This window comes from Raphanus sativus, chromosome 4 (assembly GCF_000801105.2).
Source record: "Raphanus sativus cultivar WK10039 chromosome 4, ASM80110v3, whole genome shotgun sequence".
Classification (NCBI taxonomy): domain Eukaryota; kingdom Viridiplantae; phylum Streptophyta; class Magnoliopsida; order Brassicales; family Brassicaceae; genus Raphanus; species Raphanus sativus.
In genome coordinates, this window is record NC_079514.1 from 14530468 (window position 1) to 14550219 (window position 19752).

The following is a 19752-nucleotide window of genomic DNA, read 5'->3' on the forward strand; positions in this document are numbered from 1 at the left end:
AACTATTTGATAATAGACTTTGGTTTGGTTTGGACCGGCTCGGTCTAAGTCGGTTCTGTTTGACTTGGTTTGATTCATTTTTTCCCACCTCTACAAATAAAGATCGGTATGACGAAGCTTCCATAAACGGTCGGTATCTCACACACGTTTCTTCAATTTCAATTCGTAAAGAAATTCAATGAAAAAAAAGAAATTCAACGTTCTAATGGTTTATATGAATGTTGCCATCACCTGGAGAATTACCAGCTTTTGCTACACATTTGGAATAATTCCAGCGCAGTAAATTTTTCTTTGCTACCTTTAAAATCCAACATATTACGAGGGCAAATAATCTAGTGGTGGACAGGTTAGCACGAAGTGGTAGGCGTTCCTCTTCTGCTATGTTCTATGTCGACTCTGTGCCGCCGGTCTGGCTCTCTAGACAGGATACACATAGCTGATAGTTTTTAGTTTTATTGTTGTAAAAAAAATGGTTTATATGAATTATTTACACTATTTATCAAGACCTGAAAACAATGTAGACTAAAGCCCAATATTTTAGTCGGATCAATCAATCGGGTTTGGGCCTGACCCACCTGAGTCCAAGACCACAGCTCTCCTTTCCTCGTACCTTAAATTAAAGATTGGTATGACGAAGCTTCCATCAACATTCACGGTCATTTAAAAAAATAGAGTCAATGTTTTGATATCACTTTCTCTTCAACTATGGAAAGAGCTTCTTTCTCTCTCAGACCAAACAAATGGATTCTTCTGTTTTACTTACCAATGTTTTTGCTGCTGCAATAGGCTTCTTCGTGATCTTTAAAATGTTTAGATCCCATCAAGAAAACAAAGAACCCAATTCTTCTTCGTCTTCTTCTTCTTCTTCATCATCATCATCATCATCATCATCATCAGTTCCTTCATCTAATACCTGGACATACGACGTCTTTCCGAGCTTCCGGGGAGAAGATGTCCGCAAGAATTTTTTCAGTCATATTCAGAAGGAGTTCCAGAGAAAAGGAATCACACACTTCGTTGATAATGAGATGAAGAGAGGAGAATCCATCCGTCCTGAAATCATAAGTGCCATCAGAGATTCTAAGGTCGCCATCATCTTGATCTCGATGAACTACGCTTCTTCGATGTGGTGTCTTGACGAACTGGTTGAGATTATGAAGTGCAAGAAAGAGTTGGATCAAATTGTGTTGCCAATTTTCTATGAAGTTGAACCTTCTCATGTAAAAAAACTTACCGGAGATTTTGGAAAGGTTTTCAGAAAGACTTGTCGGGGTAGAAGCAAAGAAGAAACTGAGAGATGGAGACAAGCTCTGGAGGACGTAGCTACAACCGTTGGTTACCACTCGATGAACTGGTTCATTTCTGCTTGTGCTCTTTTATCTTTATTATAGTTTATAGTCTCATATGTTCGCTGATGAACCATTTGGATGATGATTTTGGATGATGATGAAAATTAATACTATTCGTTTTGTGTTAAGTGAACATCATCCGAATGATTTATCCAAATAAGTTTTAAAATTTAGACTAACAGGAGATTCATCCGTATGACTCATCCGGATAAATCTGATAGGTGCATTTTAACAAATGATAAATTATTCTTATCCATATAAAATAATTAGATTTAAGTTTTAACAAAAAAAACTAACCAAAATATAAATAGAACAACATTAGGATAACACTAAATTTTTTATCACAAACACAACCTAAAGTTAGTCTGATCAAATGACCAAAATGTTTAGGATAGCACTATATTTTTAGGTTAACTAATCTATATTTAAAATTTATATTTGATGGGTGGGGTTTAGGGAGGAGTTTAGTATTTTTTTAAAAAAAAATTATAATTTTAAATAATAATTTAAAAAATATTTTAATTTTTTTTTTGGATTTCAAAATAAAACTTTACTGAAATTCAGAAAATGAAATTTTAAAAATAACGAAAAGAGTTTTCAAATGGAGAAAATAATGGTTAATTCCATGAATATAATGGTTTATATTTATATATTTTCAGAGTAAGAGTGTAATGGTCCTCTATCTCTTTAATTAAATTTATTTTGGTCATTTTTTTCTCCATGTGCTTTTTTGATCAGATAAACATTTTGTGTCTTTTTAAGAAAATTGCTCTATATTTTTTTGAAACACTTTTTGAAACACAATGAGAATTATCCTATATAAATCACACTTTCCGCGAAAATCACAAAATTATATTTTCTCGCTAAAACTGCAAAATATATTCTTCCACTTTTTATTATAGTTTATGGTCTATAAAAATTAGTACAGATTATGTTATATAAATTTATTTATTTTAGTATAGAAAATATTGTCACTGATGTTAAAATATTTCCTCTTGTAAGGGATAATGAAGCGGCCATGATAGAAAAAATCGCCACTAATGTTTCAGCAGAGCTGCTAAATTATGCGCCATCAAGTGTTTTGGACAGTTATGTTGGGATGAGAGATCACATGGTAAAGATGGAACAATTATTATGCCTACTCTGATGAAGTGAGGATGATAGGGATTTGGGGTCCTTCTGGAATTGGTAAGAGCACCATAGCTAGAGCTCTATTTGGAGAATACATTCATAAGTTCCAGTACAGTGTCTTCATGGACAATATCAGAAGACGCTATCCAATACCTTGTCACGATGTATACAGCACACAACTGCAACTACAAACAGAGATGTTATCTCAAATAATCGACCAGCAGGATATCAAGATTCGTCATTTGGACGTTGCAAAAGACAGATTAAAAGACAAAAGAATACTTGTCGTTCTTGATGATGTGGACCATGTGATGCAACTCCATGCACTGGCTAAAGAAGCTCGTTGGTTTGGTCCTGGAAGTCGGATTATCATGACAACGCAAGATAAAAGAGTTTTGCATAGACATGGAATTAACCATATACATGAGGTGGGTTTCCCATCTGACGAAAAGGCTCTTAAAATATTCTGCATGTATGCTTTTGGTCAAAAGTCACCGTATTATGGTTTTGAGAGCCTTGCTAGGAAAGTTACACAACTTGCCGGTAACCTCCCTCTAGGACTAATGGTTATGGGATCCTATTTTCGAGGAATGTCGAGGCAGGAGTGGGAAATGGAACTACCAAGGTTATGGAGTAGCCTTAACGGAGAAATTGAGAGCATTTTGAAGTTCAGTTATGATGCTTTATGTGATGAAGATAAAGATTTATTTATCTATATAGCATGTTTCTTCAACAACGAATGGATTAAAAGAGTAGAAGAATTTCTACCAGAGAATTTTTCTAAAGTGATATGCGGTCTTCGAATTTTAGCTGATAAATCTCTCATATCTATCGACCGTGGATACATAAAGATGCATAATTTGCTAGCGTGTTTGGGTAGAGAAATTGTTCGTAAACAATCAATTCATGGCCCTGGGCAGTGGCAGCTTTTGGTTGATGGTAGAGAGACATGCCAAATACTGAGTAACTCCTATACACCAGTAAGTTTGCACTGCCGTAATAATTACTCCTTTCTTAGTATAAGTTTTTTTTTTAAAATAACTTAACTATTATTACTTTTTTCTTCTTCTTCAGGGTAGTATAAATGTAATAGGCATAGATTGCGAATATTCAGAGATCGAGAATGGGTTATACAAAAATGACAAAGCCTTTGAGAAAATGAGTAATCTCCAATTCTTAAGGATCGGTGATACACGCCCGAGATTGCACTTACCACAAAGTCTGAATTACTTACCTCGGACACTTAAATTACTAGATTGGGATGGTTTCCCAATGACATGTTTGCCTACAAATTTCAATCCGGAGTTCCTCATAGATATATACATGCCTTCAAGCAATATTGAGAAACTGTGGAAAGGAAGTCAAGTAAGTATATAATTGAACATCTCAATTGTACTCTCTATGAAAATGCATCTAATTATAAAGTGTATTATTAATTAATGCCTTTTTGTTGTAATAGACAATTAAAAATCTCAAGCGGATGTGTCTGAGGGATTCCATAAACCTGAAGGAGGTTCCTGATCTCTCAACAGCCACTAATCTCAGGAATTTGGATGTCAGCGGTTGCTCAAGTTTGGTGGAGCTCCCGTCATCTATTGGGAATGCTACTAATCTCAATGAATTGTTTCTTAGTCGTTGCCCAAATATGGTAGAGCTCCCATCTTCCATTGGGAATGCTACCAAACTCAAGAAATTGGATCTTAGTGGTTGCTCAAGTCTGGTGAGACTTCCGTTTTCTATTGGGAATGCTACCAATCTCACAGATTTAGATCTCCGTGACTGCACAAGTCTGGTGGAGCTCCCATCTTCTATTGGAAACCTTCATAAGTTGTCGTCGTTTATTTTGAAAGGTTGCTCAAAGATAGAAGCCATTCCGGTCAATATCAACATGAAATCTCTAACAACACTTGATCTTTCTGATTGCTCCTTGTTGAAAACATTTCCTGAGATTTACGCAAACATTAAACGTCTCATGCTCAATGGAACTGCAATAGAAGAAATTCCTCCATCAATCACGTTATGGTCTCATGATCTTTATCATTTTGCTGTGTCATACAGTGAAAACCTTGGGAATTCCATACATGCTTTAAACCTCATCACGGAGCTGCACGTGTGCGATCAAAGAATTCAAGAACTTGCTCCATGGATCAAGGAAATGACTCGTCTACGTAAACTTATAATCAGTGGATGCGCAAAGCTAGTTTCTCTCATGCAGCTCCCAGACTCCTTAGAAACCCTAGAAGCGAAAAACTGTGTGTCCCTAGAGAGACTAGATTCTTCTTTCCCCAATAAAAATCTCTGGAAATTGGATCTCAGTGGTTGCTCAAGCCTTGTGGAGCTCCCATCTTCTATTGGGAATGCTACTAAACTCAAGGAATTGAAACTCGGTAAGTGCTCAAGTTTAGTGGAGCTCCCCTCCTCTATTGGAAACCTTCACAGGTTGCAGAGGTTGAATTTGAAAGGCTGCACAAAGCTAGAATCTCTTCCGATGGATATCAACATGGAATCTCTCAGGGAAGTTGATCTCGCTGATTGCTCATCGTTGAGAACATTTCCTAAGATGATCTCCACAAACATCGAACGCCTCAAGCTCAAGGGAACTGCAATAGAAGATATTCCATCATCAATCATGTCATGGTCTCATGATCTTTATCACTTTACTGTGTCATACAGTGAAAACCTTGGGAATTCCATGCATGCTTTTGGCCTCATCACAGAGTTGCACGTGTGCGATCAAAGTATACGAGAACTTGCTCCATGGATCAAGGAAATGTCTCGTCTACGTAAACTCGTAATCAGTGGATGCACAAAGCTAGTTTCGCTCCCGCAGCTTCCAGACTCCTTACGATACCTAAAAGCAGAAAACTGTGAGTCACTAGAGAGACTAGATTCTTCTTCTTTTCAAGATGTTGGAGCCAACTTTGGTAATTGCTTCAAACTGAATCAAGAAGCAAGAGAGTTAATCATAAGGACTTGTAGGTTTGCGGTCTTACCTGGAGAACAAATGCCCACGTACTTTCTTTGGCAGGCCACCGGGAAACGGAATGGCACGGATATACGTCATCATCATCAGCCTCCTTCACCATTGATGGGATTGAAGGCTTGTGTGTTGGTAGTTAATAAGGGTGACGCCGAGAGGAAGGAGGAGGTGGATGTATACTATTGCATCAAGAATAGTACCACCAGTGTAAGGCGTAGATCAGGAATACACACGCAACGTTTTCAACTTTTAAACGAGCATCTCTACACGTTCGAGAGGGAAGAAAAGGTGAATTGCAGAGAATCAGTCTTTGAGTTTGAAGTCAGAGATAAGAATTGGGAGGTTAGAGAATGCGGTCTAAATTTTGTTCCCACAACTTTGATCGTGTGATTTTTTCTTGTGGTCATGTCTGATTTGGATTAACTGATGATTTCACAAACAATTTATCATTATTATAGGTCTTTGTTAAATGATCTGAACAACAAAAAACGCAAAATGGCTTTCACAAAATGACAAACGACGACATTTGACCAAAACGAGGGAGATTTCAAAAGGTTTAAAAATTGGTATAGTTCTGATTATTTAAAACACCAAAATAAATTACAAGCTTGTTCGGTTAGTTCCCTCCAAAAACAGAGCTTTTTTTTTTGTTCACTAAACAGAGCATCTCTTTGACTTCTCTTCCTTAATCTTCTTCATCAAGAGATGGACTCCTCTCGCTTCTCTTGCAATGAACCTTTCCGAGTCAAAGAACTCTAAGCCGAACGTTTTCAACTACCTGATTAAGCAATACGAAACCTTAAGTACCCTCTGCCGATAACAACGACAGTATCCGTCACATCCTCTTCCCCTCCGTGGCGCAACTCAGTCGAGACACAGCTTTTCTTCCTCGGTGTTAGTTTCTTCTCACATGATCTCTCAATTTTCTAAAGAATATGAGTAATATGAAAGTTTCACCCTTTTATCAGCCTTTTTTTAATAAACATCATGTAAACTGGTTTTATCAACATCACAGTACACGACCCAGTGTCTAATCACAAAACCACAACTTCTATTTTTGTTCAAGGAATTACAATGACGGTGTCTTCTCTCGTAACCAATCTACGGGACTTATAATCTAAAAACTCATCTCAGATTCTCAAGTTCATTCCTGCAGCTTTATGTTCATAGTTATGGTTACATTCTGTTTCTAGACATTACGAAGCCTTAGATGATGAACTTGGTGACAAGAAAAAACAAATTATATGGTGGTTTTTCCCACAAATCAAAACCATCGCGACTAGTTTGATATATTGCAAGAAACTTGTTGAACCCAATGTTTTGAAAACCGAACCGGACACCGACTCGGTGAAGCTACTGGTTGACTGGTTAGACCAGTTTAACCGGTCGAATCGGGTTTTTTATTTATATAAAAATGTATATAATTATATATTTATACTATATAAACTTTACTACATATAATACTTTCTCTATTTTTTTTTATTAACTCAAAATAAACAACAAACATAAATTTGATTACTATGTAAACTAAAAATTAAAAAAAAACAAATGATTTACAGCTAAACAATCATATTTATTTATTTTTACAACTAACATTTCAAATTTTAAGAATATGGTAAAATAAAAATAGTATATGAAAATCAAAGATACATTTTTCACATGTTTTCTTAGAAAAATAAAAAATCAATTAAATAGTGATAGTTGAACACTAATTATAAAATATTAAATTTTAGCTAGTAATAATTAAAAGCACTTAATTATATGTTAATTTCTAAGAACCGGGTTTTAAAATTAAACCGAGTTACCAGTTTTACTGGTTTTTATCAAATCCGGGTTTTAAACCGAACCGGACTCGGCTTCTTCAGCGAGTCACGGTCGGACCGGTTCGACCGGCCGGTTCGATCCGGTTTTCAAAATACTGGTTGAACCAAAGACAATGGTCTAAGGAAAAGAAAGACAAAGTACAGTAAGTGAAATTGAATTCGGGAAATGAATACCGGTAATTATATAATTGGTTTATCATTTTTTTTTTTTTTTTACGGAACACATTTTTTTTTTTGGAACACAATTGGTTTATCATCAAAATCATATTTTAGATTGGTGCATATGTTTTTTGGCTTACAATCCTATTAATTTCAAATTTATGGTGTGCTTTTGTTTTAATTTTAAGAGAGCACATCAGAATTCTCTTGTAGATTTAACTGATCGAGCCAGTAATTGAACCCGGTTCTCTACATCTCGGTTAAAGATCAGAATTCCTTTCAACTCCATTTGATTGGTTTAGTACCATCCGAATTTAATACGCCTAATAAAAGTAATCTGAAAGGACACGTGGTCAAAGTAGAGGGTACTATAGTAATTACCGCCTTGAGAGGATTTAATAAGGTTACGTCTCCCCCTGCACCTGTAACCCTAGCCGCCTCGAAAATTCCTAATTATTTTTTTCCTACAAAATTTTCAAAGAAATTCGCAGATCCTCTCCTTCTTTCAAACCCATCTTCAAATCAATTGTAATATTCTTGTTCTTCTTGATTTTAGCTTTCGATTGGTACCTGTTTTGTTAATCATCCCACGATTTTGTCAAACCTAGGGTTTTTTTTCAATCGGATTCTCGATTGAGAATACAAAACGTTAGGTCTGTCTAGGTATCGATTCTTTTCTACAGATCCGTTCGGTTTCCGCGTTGATTTCAAGTTTTCCCCAAATTTTATTACCCTAATTTTGTTAGGCGGAGGATTTGATGCGTTAGGGTTCGTTAGATTTGTAAATTGATTTGGGGCTTTCGTTCCTCTTGCTGGTATTCATCGATTGATTGGTTTTGGACTCTTGATTTCATGATTCTAGTCCTGGATTGAGAAATCTAGGGTTTACGAATTTGGGGATTTTTTTTAATTGGGTTTTTTTTTTCAAAATAAAAAATTTGTGAAAACCTTATCCATCTGGAAAGTTTGACTTTTGACTAAAAAAACTAAAACCACCCCCATACTCATCAAAACTTTAATTATCGTGGGTCCGAGTTTATAATAAACTCAAAATGAGATATTATTATGTTTTACATAATATTGAAACTATCCATATGTAAATTATCAACCTTTAAATGTCAAGAAAGTGACTTTTGATTCTTACCCATTCAGGTCTTTGAAAAAAAACATGGGACTGAAGCGACCTTTTGATGCTGAAGAGATGCAAGAGTTCAATGCTAAGCACGCAAGACAGCTTACTTACAACCCTAACCAATTTGACCAATCTGTTCCATATCATCATCCTCTGGACAAGACAGCTGTCTTAGGTACTTTTGTAACATCACAATTGTTTTTAAATGTTTTCACCTAGCTTCGGTTAAAAGTAAACCAGCGTGTGTTAACTTTAGATTTGTCTTATTTTGCAGTGGAGAAGGATTTTGACGCATATGCACCCTTCTCCTGGATCTCAAGCGGATTGTGTCAGGAGGATGCTCAGACTCAGTCATCCCTCTCTAACGAATCTTCTGGATCGGACCTCACGTGGCGACCACTTTCCCCGGTGGAGGATGTTTATACTTGCCTGATGAACCAACCTCCTACGAAGCAAGTTCCTGTTGGGTCTAATCATCAAGCTTCTATCCCTGAATGTGAGATTCTTGTTCAAACAAACGATGACTTGGACAGAAAGCTGATGGGAAAGTGCATCATACCAATGCCTGAGTCAGACGTTTGTGAAGCCGGTGAAGGAAGAAAGGAATGTCTCTGCCCGGATAAAGACACGGTCAGATGCGTGCGGAGACACATCATGGAAGCTAGAGAAGGCCTGATCGAAGCTATTGGATACGAAAGGTTTATGGAGCTAGGGCTTTGTGAAATGGGGGACGAAGTTATAAGCTTGTGGAGTGAAGACGAAGAAGATCTCTTCCATAGAGTTGTCTACTCCAACCCTGTTTCACTTGGTCGTGATTTCTGGAAGCAGTTGAAGGCGACGTTTCCTTCGAGAACCATGAAGGAGCTTGTTAGCTACTACTTCAACGTCTTCATCTTGCGGAGACGTGCGACTCAGAACAGGCTTAAAACCCTAGACGTTGACAGCGACGATGACGAGTGGCAAGTAGAGTACGACGTCTTTTGCAAAGGACATGTAGATAACGAGGAGGAAGAAGAAGAAACCAACAGCAGCGATGATGAAGACGAGGAGGAGGAGGAGGAAGAAGACTCACCGGCTAAGGATGCTCACTGTGTATATATGGATAAGGTTTCTTCAAGAGACGTGGAAGACGACTCGTGTATGTCCTTCGAGATGCATGACTCCAATTTGATATTTGCTCACAGCCCACCAACGGTTGAGAAGAGAGAGTCACACGGATCTGGTTTGTTTTCTTTTGATGATGCTTGTGATGGAAGACTGGCGTCATCATCAGATTGTTGGACCAAGAACAACGACCTTCTACCAACTTCCAACATCATGGATGAGATATTTGGTAAAGACGAATGGGGAGAGGATGGTAGTGATAACTTGAAGGGGAAGAAGTAGTTTGAAGGTTGAAGGTTTCTTTCTCCCACTTCTGCAGAGCTTTTTCTCTTTTCTTTTTTCTAAATGAAATTATTTAAAGAAGCAGAAGTTTGAATGTTTCTTCTTCCTTTGGAATTTTCTTTTGGTCGGTTTTTTTAGGTTGAACAAGGGACCTCTGTAAAATCTATTAATCCCAGGAACCCTTTTCTTTTTTAGGTTTCGACTCCTCAAGATTATTTAATTAATCTTTGTATATTTTGCTGTATTAAAAGAAAACAAAAATCCTGAATTAAACTAGTTAATCCTTTAATGTGTCTATTTGGGCTCTCTTCTAGTAGTTGGCCCATCCTTAAAACTTCTCCCTCTTTTAATTCACAGCGCCGACAAAAGTCAATATCTTTGTCAAGAGTTGGCCTTACACTGTCGTGGCACTGGATCCCAATATAATTCCGTCCAACCCAACACCACTTTACTATCGATTTATGATGAAAATGTAATTCAAAATGGTGAAAATGTAATTCAAAACATTTATGCATGAAAGAACTCATACCGTGCATAAGGTTAAAATAGTATTATAATTCATTTTCTTAAAATGCTATAGTTACGTGTTAAACTGTACCAACTACTAAGTAACACATGGCCAAAACATATATGCATGAAAGAGCCCATACCAGACATCATTGTAAGGGAGTAAAATAGTGCATTCTCTTGAAATACTATAATTACGTGTTAAATTGTATAAGTAATGGTATCTGATATTCTGGGATCCAATTAAGAAAAAAAATTAAAACAGTTTAGTAGTACTAGTTTATATCTATATAAATTATTTTTTAAGATTCTTGGGATAAAACAGATATTGTATTGAGTTATGCCCATATATGGCTCTGAAAGTAAAACATCTGGTAAATGGTAATTGCTTTGTTTATTTGTTTGGTAATTGCTAATTACGTTTTCTTTAAAGTAAAAGTTGTGGTGCAAAGATCATGACTATAATTATCCCCATTAAGTAGCGGAGGCGAAATAAAACTAGTGGACAATGAATAAAGTACTAATCTTCCTCACTTTCAATAAATACCATCCCCGAATAACTTGTTACGTACGGTACATTTTCCAAATTCAAGGTTAACTAAAGCACAAAAAAAATCGTTTGAGACAAGACAAGAACCATGGATTTCCTCACCGATCAAGTAAAGAAGAAGTTCTCCGACAAGAAACCGGAAACTTCAGACCCGGATCCAAACCACAACAATAACAAACCAGGCCACACCGATCCAACACATAAACCGGCTTCCAGCTCCGACCCAACGACACATAAGCCAGCTACGAACGCCGAGCTCATGGCTAGTGCCAAGATCGTAGCCGAAGCTGCTCAAGCCGCTTCACGTAACGAGACAGACAAGCTCGACAAAGCTAAAGTCGCCGGAGCCACTGCTGACATACTAGACGCAGCTCAAAGATACGGTAAGTTCGATGAAAAGAGCGGTATTGGTCAGTACCTCGAGAAGGCTGAAAATTATCTCCACAAGTACGAAACTTCACACACTCACTCCTCTGGCGGCGCCGGAGGAAGCCACGGTGGTGTCAGCGGAAGCCACGGTGGTGTCAGCGGAAGCCACGGGGGAGGAGCTGGAGAACATGCGGCTAAGAAAGAGGATGAGAAGTCGGGAGGTGGTAGCCATGGGTTAGGAGACTATGCTAAGATGGCTCAAGGTTTCATGAAGTGAATTAATTAGTAGATAAAATAATAATAACTAGACTTTGATCCGCGCTTTGGAAGCGCGAAATATTTTACGATGAAAAATTTCACTAATAACTTAACAAATATTTTGGTAATTTTTAAAGAGTGTGTATTTAAAATATTTTTGCATTTAAATCAGTATTTTTAAATTCAACCTGATTGTGATTATACCGGTTAATCCGGAGATCTGACAATTCAATTTAGGTTTCTAAAATATTCATATTAAAAAAAATCAGTAAAACCTGAGACTAACCGATTGAACTGATGGATGACCGATATGTAATCTAATTGGATTTAAAAATTGTAATAGTTTCATAATTTGTAATCTTATAATCCAAATTTAAAGTTCATTATTTTGCAATTTATGAAATTATGACATTTCTACAAAATTTTAAAGAGAAAATGATAGATATAAAATAAATAAGATTAATTATTGTATTGTTTGGAAACATTAATAGTAGTATAAAAAATATATTGTTTGGAAACACTGATAGTAGTATAAAGAAATAAGTATATTGTTTGGAAATATGGATAGTAGTATAAAGAAAGAAACATTAGTGATTTAATGTAGGTTTAACTATAAAGTATAAAGATGTATTTAATTTAAAAATTTACAAAATAAATGTTAGGTCCAACAGAATGTTTCTGTTTTAATAAGATAGATTATGGTAGTGATTTATCTTCCATGATTAGTTTTATGTATAAAGTTTGTCTATTTCTGAATTATTAACCGCTGAATCAGTGTATAATTAAAAAATAAAATACCATTGTTGCTTTGTTGGCGTTTTTCATGGGAAGCCATTAACTTATATAAAACTAGATTTTCTATCCTGATAAAAATTAGACCGAATACATACTTAATTTTATCTTGTAATACTGTTTTTTCTTTATATGTATTTTTCCGTTCATGTTGTATTCTATTCCACTGTTCGATTTTGAGTGATCTCCACTTAGTTCAGATGTTATCAACGTGTGTCTATAGATTTGTATTCTTATCATAGTTGTATATCGCTCTTTGTGAGCTTTTTCACTATAAAAGAAAATTGATGGTCGACAAAAGAGACAAATACTACAATCTAAGAAATATACGAAAACAACAAAGGAAATTGCATATAATGATAGACAAAAAACTTATAATTCATAATTCTTTACCTAATTGACTACGATACAAGGTGTGTATTATGTATAAATGCCAACTGAAGCTAACAAAATACGTACTAAAATAATTATTAAGTGACAATTAATAAACTGAGGATCGTCAAATATTAAAACAAATACTATTTTCTCCGTTTCATTTTAATTGTCGTTCTAGGTTTATAAATATAGATTAAAAAAACATATGTTTTTATATATTTTTAAAATAAAAACACAATCAACTATACATCTAACTATATTTCAACAAATAAAAAATTAATAAAATTTTACATTGAAACTCTAAAATTTTAAAACGATACTTATTTTGAAATGAATTATGTTCTCTAGAACAACAATTAAATCGCAACGGAATGAGTATAATCTAAAAAATATATGAAAACAACAAACCCTCCTAAAAAACTATATATAGAATCTGAACATAAGAGAAAATCATGTTTTTCATTAGATCTTCCTCGCCTAGTCTTTCTTTCCGCACCATCATATCGAAGGTTCTTAGGACAGTTAGCCAAAGCATGAGCAAAGGAGTTGCAAAGCAAACATTTTTTGGGGAGCTGCGGACAAGACTTGGAGAAGTGGCTGATCTCCTTGCAGATATCACAGACAAGGGACATCCATGGTCTTGAGACCAAAACTCTACAGATTTCTCCTAAATCAAACTGGATATTTACAGTCTCCAGAAGTGGTTTTTTCGGATCAATGATAGTAAAGACTTCAGTTACTTCCATATTTGTTTTGTTCGCGGTCGAAGAATGCAGGAACTTAGGGTGACCAATCAGACCCGCAATCCGCTTCAAACCATCCTCATAAGAGAACTGAAAGAGAACATTTCTTAATTCAATTCAATATGGGTGTAGAGGTGAGTTCTGGCTTGATAGGAATTACCCCAGATTCCCATTTGTCTACAAATATAAGCTAACCTTCTATTTGCCAAAGCTTTTGGGAATTAATTCTTTTTCTAGTCGCCGCATTGGGAATACGAAACAGGAACGAAAATCTTTCCATTTGTCTACAAACATAGTGGAATAATGATCTCCACTTAGTTCATATGTTATTAACATAGACACATGATTTTGTATACTCATCATAATAATTATATATCGTTCTTTGTGAACTTTTTCACTATGAAAGGAAATTGATGGTCGACAAAAAAAACAAATACTAAAGTTTAAGAAATATGCGAAAATAACAAGGAAAATTGCATTCAATGCAGACAAAAAATTTAGTTCATCCAACTTTATTAACATCATTCAGAATCTAACTAACTAGGATGAGATCCACGATATGCGCGGGATGAGTTTGTTATATTAGAAATTAGCATTATTATAGTTATTGTGAATAGTCAAAATACATCAACCATAACTTTTTCATATTGATTTTTTGTGAATTAAACAATATGTTCTTTAAGTCCATCGGATAATAACAAATAATCAGAATAAACAATATAGTAATGCTTCAAATATTACCTTTCTCAAAAAAGCTCACCAAAGAATAAAATTTTATAGATTGGATAATGATTAGTCTATGGTTAATGGGTTTATTTGGGTAATATATTCCAAAATGTCATAATAATTATTTATGGGCTTCTCTAATAAATTTATGTTAATGGATTATTTATAGTAGGAGAAAACCTATCGACATCATTCAATCGTTAATACAAAACACTATACCTGGGAGTGAAAAAGAGGATTAAAACCATATTTTGATTGTAGATCGTTGCTAATTAATTGGTAAAGTTTTGTTATAACTTCCATATAAACCTAAAAAATACAAACTGTAAACATAATCACTTCTAAATAGGTACCATATTCTATCCATATAAAATATTTTGATAATAGCAAAGTAAAACTTGTCGTTTAAGATGAACAAATTCATAAAATAAAAAATGACGAAATTCTAAAAAAATGGACTTAACACCGTCTAACGCCCTTTCCATGTCCATATATAATCCCGCACTTCAGCCACAAATGTCCACCTTATTCAGCTTTATTTTTATGGAATCAACTCATGTCTGTGATTATCTTCAAAACCCTGTAGGTGTCACAGTTGAGAAGAAAATTTTCCTTGTCTATACCAATCTTGAATAGGTAAGTTTTTCCAATAATGTTGTTGACGTCACAGGGGAGTATCCGAGGTCAGGGAAGACCTGCCCAAACCGAGATGTAAAGGTTGAGAGACCTTTTTTTGGTAATCAGTCGCTAAACTGGGTCATATTGTAGCTGGGTCTTCTTCGCTACAATATGACCCAGTTTAGCATAACGGTTAACCAAAGGACGATAGGGATATGTAAAGGTTGAGAGACTGATTACCAAAAAAAAAAAAAAATTTGAGAAACCTTGACAGCTAAAAGCCATCAATCCTGTCCCACGGATACCCTCTATGTCGAAACCATCTGACGATCCAGGAAACATCGTGTTAGGTTTGACAGAAATCAAATATCAAAACCCTTGTTTTTATTCCTCCGTAAAAATTCTCTATATAGAATCTGAACATTAAGAGAAAATCATTTTATTGGGCCTTAACTGAGCCTTAAAGCCTAATAAGAGCTGACAAAAGATAAAACTTATTTAATGACTATATGAGTTTCAACAAATAATAAGAAAGAAAGAAAAAAAAAATCTGTGAGGACGAAAACTCTCCTTCGTACCGGCAACTTTCTTTTGTTGATCGTCGAGTGTTGCCGTAATCTATAGGACTCCCCTAACCACTTGTAAGTGTCTGGAATTTTCAGTTTTATCAAACGTTCTTCTATCTCGTCCTGTTCTTCGAGTTAATTTCGTACCTTTATCTTGAATCTCAAACGAATCTGCTCTGTCTGGTTTCTTGTTCGGTTTTGTAGTAACGATTAGCGGTTTTGGAAGTGTGACTTCGGTCTCAATAAATTAAAAAAAAATGGTGCAAAGCCATTCGCTAAGCACGTTAACAATCTGTGGAAGTGTACAAGTTTACAGCTCGTGGAGGAGGAACCGTGTAAAGTTTGGGAACTCTTCAGGATTGATTGGTGATCGATGCGTGTCGTGTCAATTCTTTCGTAGACCATCATCATCCCTAAGAAGCCAATGGAAGTCACTTAAGCAAAGAAACCTGTCGAGGGTCGAAGCTAGATGGCCGTTTCAAGGAGGTGGTGACCACCAAGGTCTAGACCCGAACTCTGAGCGAAGCGAGAGCGCCAATGAAGATATTTTGATCTTCTTCTTTCAGCTTGACTTAGCTACTCGTGTTCAGGTAAGACCAAGATTATTATTATTATTATTGCGGTGTTAACAACAGTGAATGATCTGAGTTTTGGTGGGCAGTGTGCTTTGAATATGGAGCAGTATGATATTGCGCAACAACTAAGAGAGAAGCTAAATGAGGTAGTTATGAAATTAAGTGAGACTAGGTTTGTCAAAGACAGTTAAAACCGGTGTGTGGTTTGGGCAGGTTGAAGAGGAGGGGATAAGACTTCAAGAAGCTAAAAGAGGATCATCATCAAAAAGTGAAGCACAAGACAAGGGTATTAGCCTTATAAGGCTACGGTGAGCTCTTTCATTCTCTCTTTGTGTTTGTGTGGGAGTATTTTATCATTATGTATTATTTGTTTTGTATATGATTGCAGTGCAGATCTCCAGAATGCTATTGACGGTGAGGACTATGGTTTGGCAGCTAAGTTGAGAGATGAAATCTCAAAGCTTGAGGCTGAGTCATTAGCTGTGTCTGCCAAAGCCTTGGCTTTTGAGAATGCAGAGTATGCATTTCGTTTGGGACAGAAACTGAAACACAAAGCTTTTGGTATATATATTGTCCTTGTTTTGCTCATTCATTTTTTGGGAACATACATGATATGTTCTCGTCTGGTGTAGGCTACAGGGCTGTAGTTTGCGGGATGGATCCAGTTTGCTGTGAATCAAGCTCCTGGATGGAAGCTGCAGAAGTTGAAAAGCTACCTCGTGGTTCCAATCAGCCATTTTATCAGGTTCTGCTTCACAAAGACTTACGTTGATAGAAAAAAAAAGTAGCTTAAAACTAATAATATATGGAGCGCATTCAAATACACATGATCAATCTAAAGGCTATTTAAACCATATATACAGAAGAAGACAAGTATGCTAAGCCTTCTTGCTTGTGCCTAGCAGGTTCTTGTCGATGTTCGCACCCACCCTGATCTACTAGTGGCATACGGTAAGCTCCAAGTGAATATTAACAAGTGAATATTATATCATTGTCACGTGACTTGTGGATCTGATATTGCAGTTCCTGAAGACAGTCTATTAGCTCCTGAGAAACCGGACAAAGTGAGCAGGCTTGTCGTCTCGTTGTGTACCCCCATCTCCATTGCAATGTTCTTTTGACTCATGTTTGTTTGTGGTTTCTGCAGGAAAGGTTTGATCATCCATACATTTCTTTCCTCTTCTATGGTGCGGATACAGCTGGAGATTTCATCCCAATCCAACAACTGCGTGAGAAGTACAACAAACCTCGGCATGAAGTTCCTTTTGATTCACAAGATGAGGATTAAGATGGAAGCAAGATTTGAGCTTTAAGACCACACAACAAGGCAAGAATCATAGCATCGCCCAGAGCTGTTAGTTCACTGTTGGTTATTTTATATATATCCTCGTCGATGTAGTCAACACAACTGTTCTTGCTCTGTACACTAAAAAACAAATCAACGTTATCCAAGAATGCTTTTTGTGTATATATGATTCTTTGTTCATCCAGAAAAGCTATGAGACAACTCTGTTTCCATTGTGCTATGTCCTGCGACCTTGCTCAAACCTCTTTGCTTCATCAGATTCCTCACTTCTTTAGCCTGGCTCCATCTTCCATCCGATGCATACAAATTAGACACAAGGACGTAATAAGAGGCATCATCAGGATCCAAATCGAGCATCTTCTTGATCACAATCTCCCCAAGATCAAATCTCGAATGCATTCCACATCCATGGAGAAACGCTGCAAAACATCTCACGTCTGGTTGAATTGGCATCTTCTCGATCACGTCCAAGGCTTGCTCAAGCTCACCTGCTCGTGCTAGCATATCAACCATACATGTGTAGTGTTTTGTGGAAGGCTTGAATTTGTAGTCTTTGTACATTGCGTTGAAGTACTTCTTCCCTTCGTTGACCATCCCCGTGTGACTACAAGCTGATAAAATAGATGTGAAGGTTGACTCGTTTGGCTTTTGCTCCTTTTTGAGCATCTCTTCAAATAGCTCAATAGACCCTTCTCTGTCCCCTTGCTTTCCATAGCCACCGATCATAGCACTCCATGTGATTGTGTTTTTCTCCTCTATAGTGTTGAATACAGTACGAGCAGATTCAGCATCCCCACATTTGGCGTAGAAGTCCAAGAGCGCAGTACCAACATGAACACTGGATGATGCCAAGAACCCCAGTTTCAGTGAATAAGCATGAAGAGAGGAACCTAAGGCTAGTGACCCGAGGGAAGCACAGGCTGAGAAGAGACTCGCAACTGTTACACCATTAGGCGTCACAGATTCTGAAATCATACGATGGAACAGAAACAAAGCTTCCTGGACAGATCCGTTCTGTGAAAAACCGGATATGATAGAGTTCCAAGCAACTAAGTCTTTCTCCGACTCCATTTCGAACACATACATAGCTTCTCTATTCTGATAACACTTTGCATACATGTGAACCAGAGCGTTCGCAACATTAGTATCCCAAAGACCAGCTTTGATGGATAGGCCATGAACTAATCTCCCCAGTTCAAGATTCCCAACCAGACCGCAACCCGAGAAGACACTCGCAATGGTGACACAGTTAGGCTTGATTCCAACCACTTTCATTTTCCGAAACAAGCTCAGAGCCTCGCTGGCACTTCCGTTATGTGTGTACCCCACAATCATAGCCGTCCACATGACGAGATCCACATGAGAATAGTCATCAAACACCCGACGCGCATTGCTTACATCACCACATTTAACATACATATCTAACAGAGATGTCACCAAGCATGATCCAAGCTCAATCCCACTCTTAACCAAACAACCATGAAGCCACTTCCCTTGATGCAAAGCACCGAGCTTTCCACAAGCCGTCACAAGAGTACCGTACGTAACTTCATTACCAGAAACAGAGTCCCCCCTCATCTGATTAAACACACCCAACCCTTCTTCGTGCAATCCGTTCTTCACATACCCAGCAATCATCGAAGTCCAGGAAACCACATTCCTCGAGCCAATACCTTCAAAAACTCTACAAGAACTCTCGATCTCTCCACACTTAGCATACATATCCACAAGACCCGTCAACACAATATCATCATCACAGCCTCGCGCCTTAACGATATCGCAATGTATCTTCTTCCCGTTACCCAAATCATGCATCTCGGTACACGCTTTCAACGCTATGGAGAAAACAATGTTATCTACACAGTGTTTCCTCATCAAAGAGTAAAACTTTACGACTCGGAGAGTCTCTCTGTTCTGGTGATAACAGCTGAGCATGACTTTCCGTAAATAGAAATCTAGTTTAGGAATTTGATCGAACACCAAGCGTGCGTCTTTAGTACACCCAAACGCACCGTAGAGACTCACGAGCTTAGTGGCGCAAGAGATGTCAGACATGAGTCCATTCCCCGTTAAGATGCCGTGAGCTTTCCGCAGTGAATCGATGTTCTTGCAATTGCTTAGGAGGCGGAGGCTCGGGATCGATGCGGCGTAATGAGGAGATGTCATGGACACGTCACCATGGTGGACGCGTCTCTGTTGAAACGTAAGCCTCTTAACCGGAGAAACCCATAGGCGAAAGCGTAGCATCTGGATTTCGCCGTTAGCAATTTCCCGGCGGTGGAGGCGGTGTGGCTCTTCCCGCCAAATGTTTGGTCTCTGGTTGTAATGAGAAAAAAAAACTTAATGGATTTTAAATGGGCCCATGCTTTAAGGAAGCGAGTGATTGAAGGCCGGTCTAAATGATTTA

The 19752-nt window shown here is 37.1% G+C and overlaps 5 protein-coding genes across 6 annotated transcripts; 4 read left to right on the forward strand and 1 right to left on the reverse strand.

Annotated features, from left to right (window-relative positions):
- Positions 1-668: 668 nt before the first annotated feature.
- On the forward strand, positions 669-5894 carry LOC108850371 (probable disease resistance protein RPP1). The gene is given in 5 exon segments (XM_057008737.1): positions 669-1354; positions 2352-2489; positions 2491-3460; positions 3555-3845; positions 3940-5894. Coding segments are annotated over 5 exon segments (3924 nt in total). The 5' UTR covers positions 669-740; the 3' UTR covers positions 5851-5894.
- Positions 5895-7845: 1951 nt separating this feature from the next.
- Positions 7846-10236, forward strand: LOC108848353 (uncharacterized). 2 transcript variants are annotated; one of them, XM_018621691.2, is made up of 3 exons: positions 7846-7970; positions 8595-8749; positions 8849-10236. In XM_018621691.2, exons 2-3 carry the CDS (start codon positions 8611-8613, stop codon positions 9958-9960), a joined length of 1251 nt encoding a protein of 416 aa, XP_018477193.1. In that variant the 5' UTR covers positions 7846-7970; positions 8595-8610; the 3' UTR covers positions 9961-10236. The 2 variants fall into 2 exon arrangements, with proteins under 2 accessions (XP_018477193.1, XP_056865610.1); XM_057009630.1 differs by lacking the exon at positions 7846-7970 and having other exon boundaries at positions 8515-8749.
- A 743-nt stretch (positions 10237-10979) lies between these two features.
- On the forward strand, positions 10980-11798 carry LOC108849475 (nodulin-related protein 1). The gene has a single exon (XM_018623028.2). The coding sequence runs from the start codon at positions 11106-11108 to the stop codon at positions 11661-11663; it is 558 nt and encodes a 185-aa protein (XP_018478530.1). The 5' UTR covers positions 10980-11105; the 3' UTR covers positions 11664-11798.
- Positions 11799-15397: 3599 nt separating this feature from the next.
- On the forward strand, positions 15398-17507 carry LOC108834923 (clp protease adapter protein ClpF, chloroplastic). The gene is made up of 9 exons (XM_057009115.1): positions 15398-15539; positions 15669-16054; positions 16126-16185; positions 16253-16347; positions 16428-16600; positions 16672-16784; positions 16945-16990; positions 17063-17103; positions 17187-17507. The coding sequence occupies exons 2-9, from the start codon at positions 15722-15724 to the stop codon at positions 17325-17327; spliced, it is 1002 nt and encodes a 333-aa protein (XP_056865095.1). The 5' UTR covers positions 15398-15539; positions 15669-15721; the 3' UTR covers positions 17328-17507.
- Positions 16812-19689, reverse strand: LOC130511703 (pentatricopeptide repeat-containing protein At2g03380, mitochondrial). Its single transcript, XM_057009114.1, has one exon. It carries the CDS (start codon positions 19590-19592, stop codon positions 17523-17525), a length of 2070 nt encoding a protein of 689 aa, XP_056865094.1. The 5' UTR covers positions 19593-19689; the 3' UTR covers positions 16812-17522.
- Between the last annotated feature and the right edge of the window lie 63 nt (positions 19690-19752).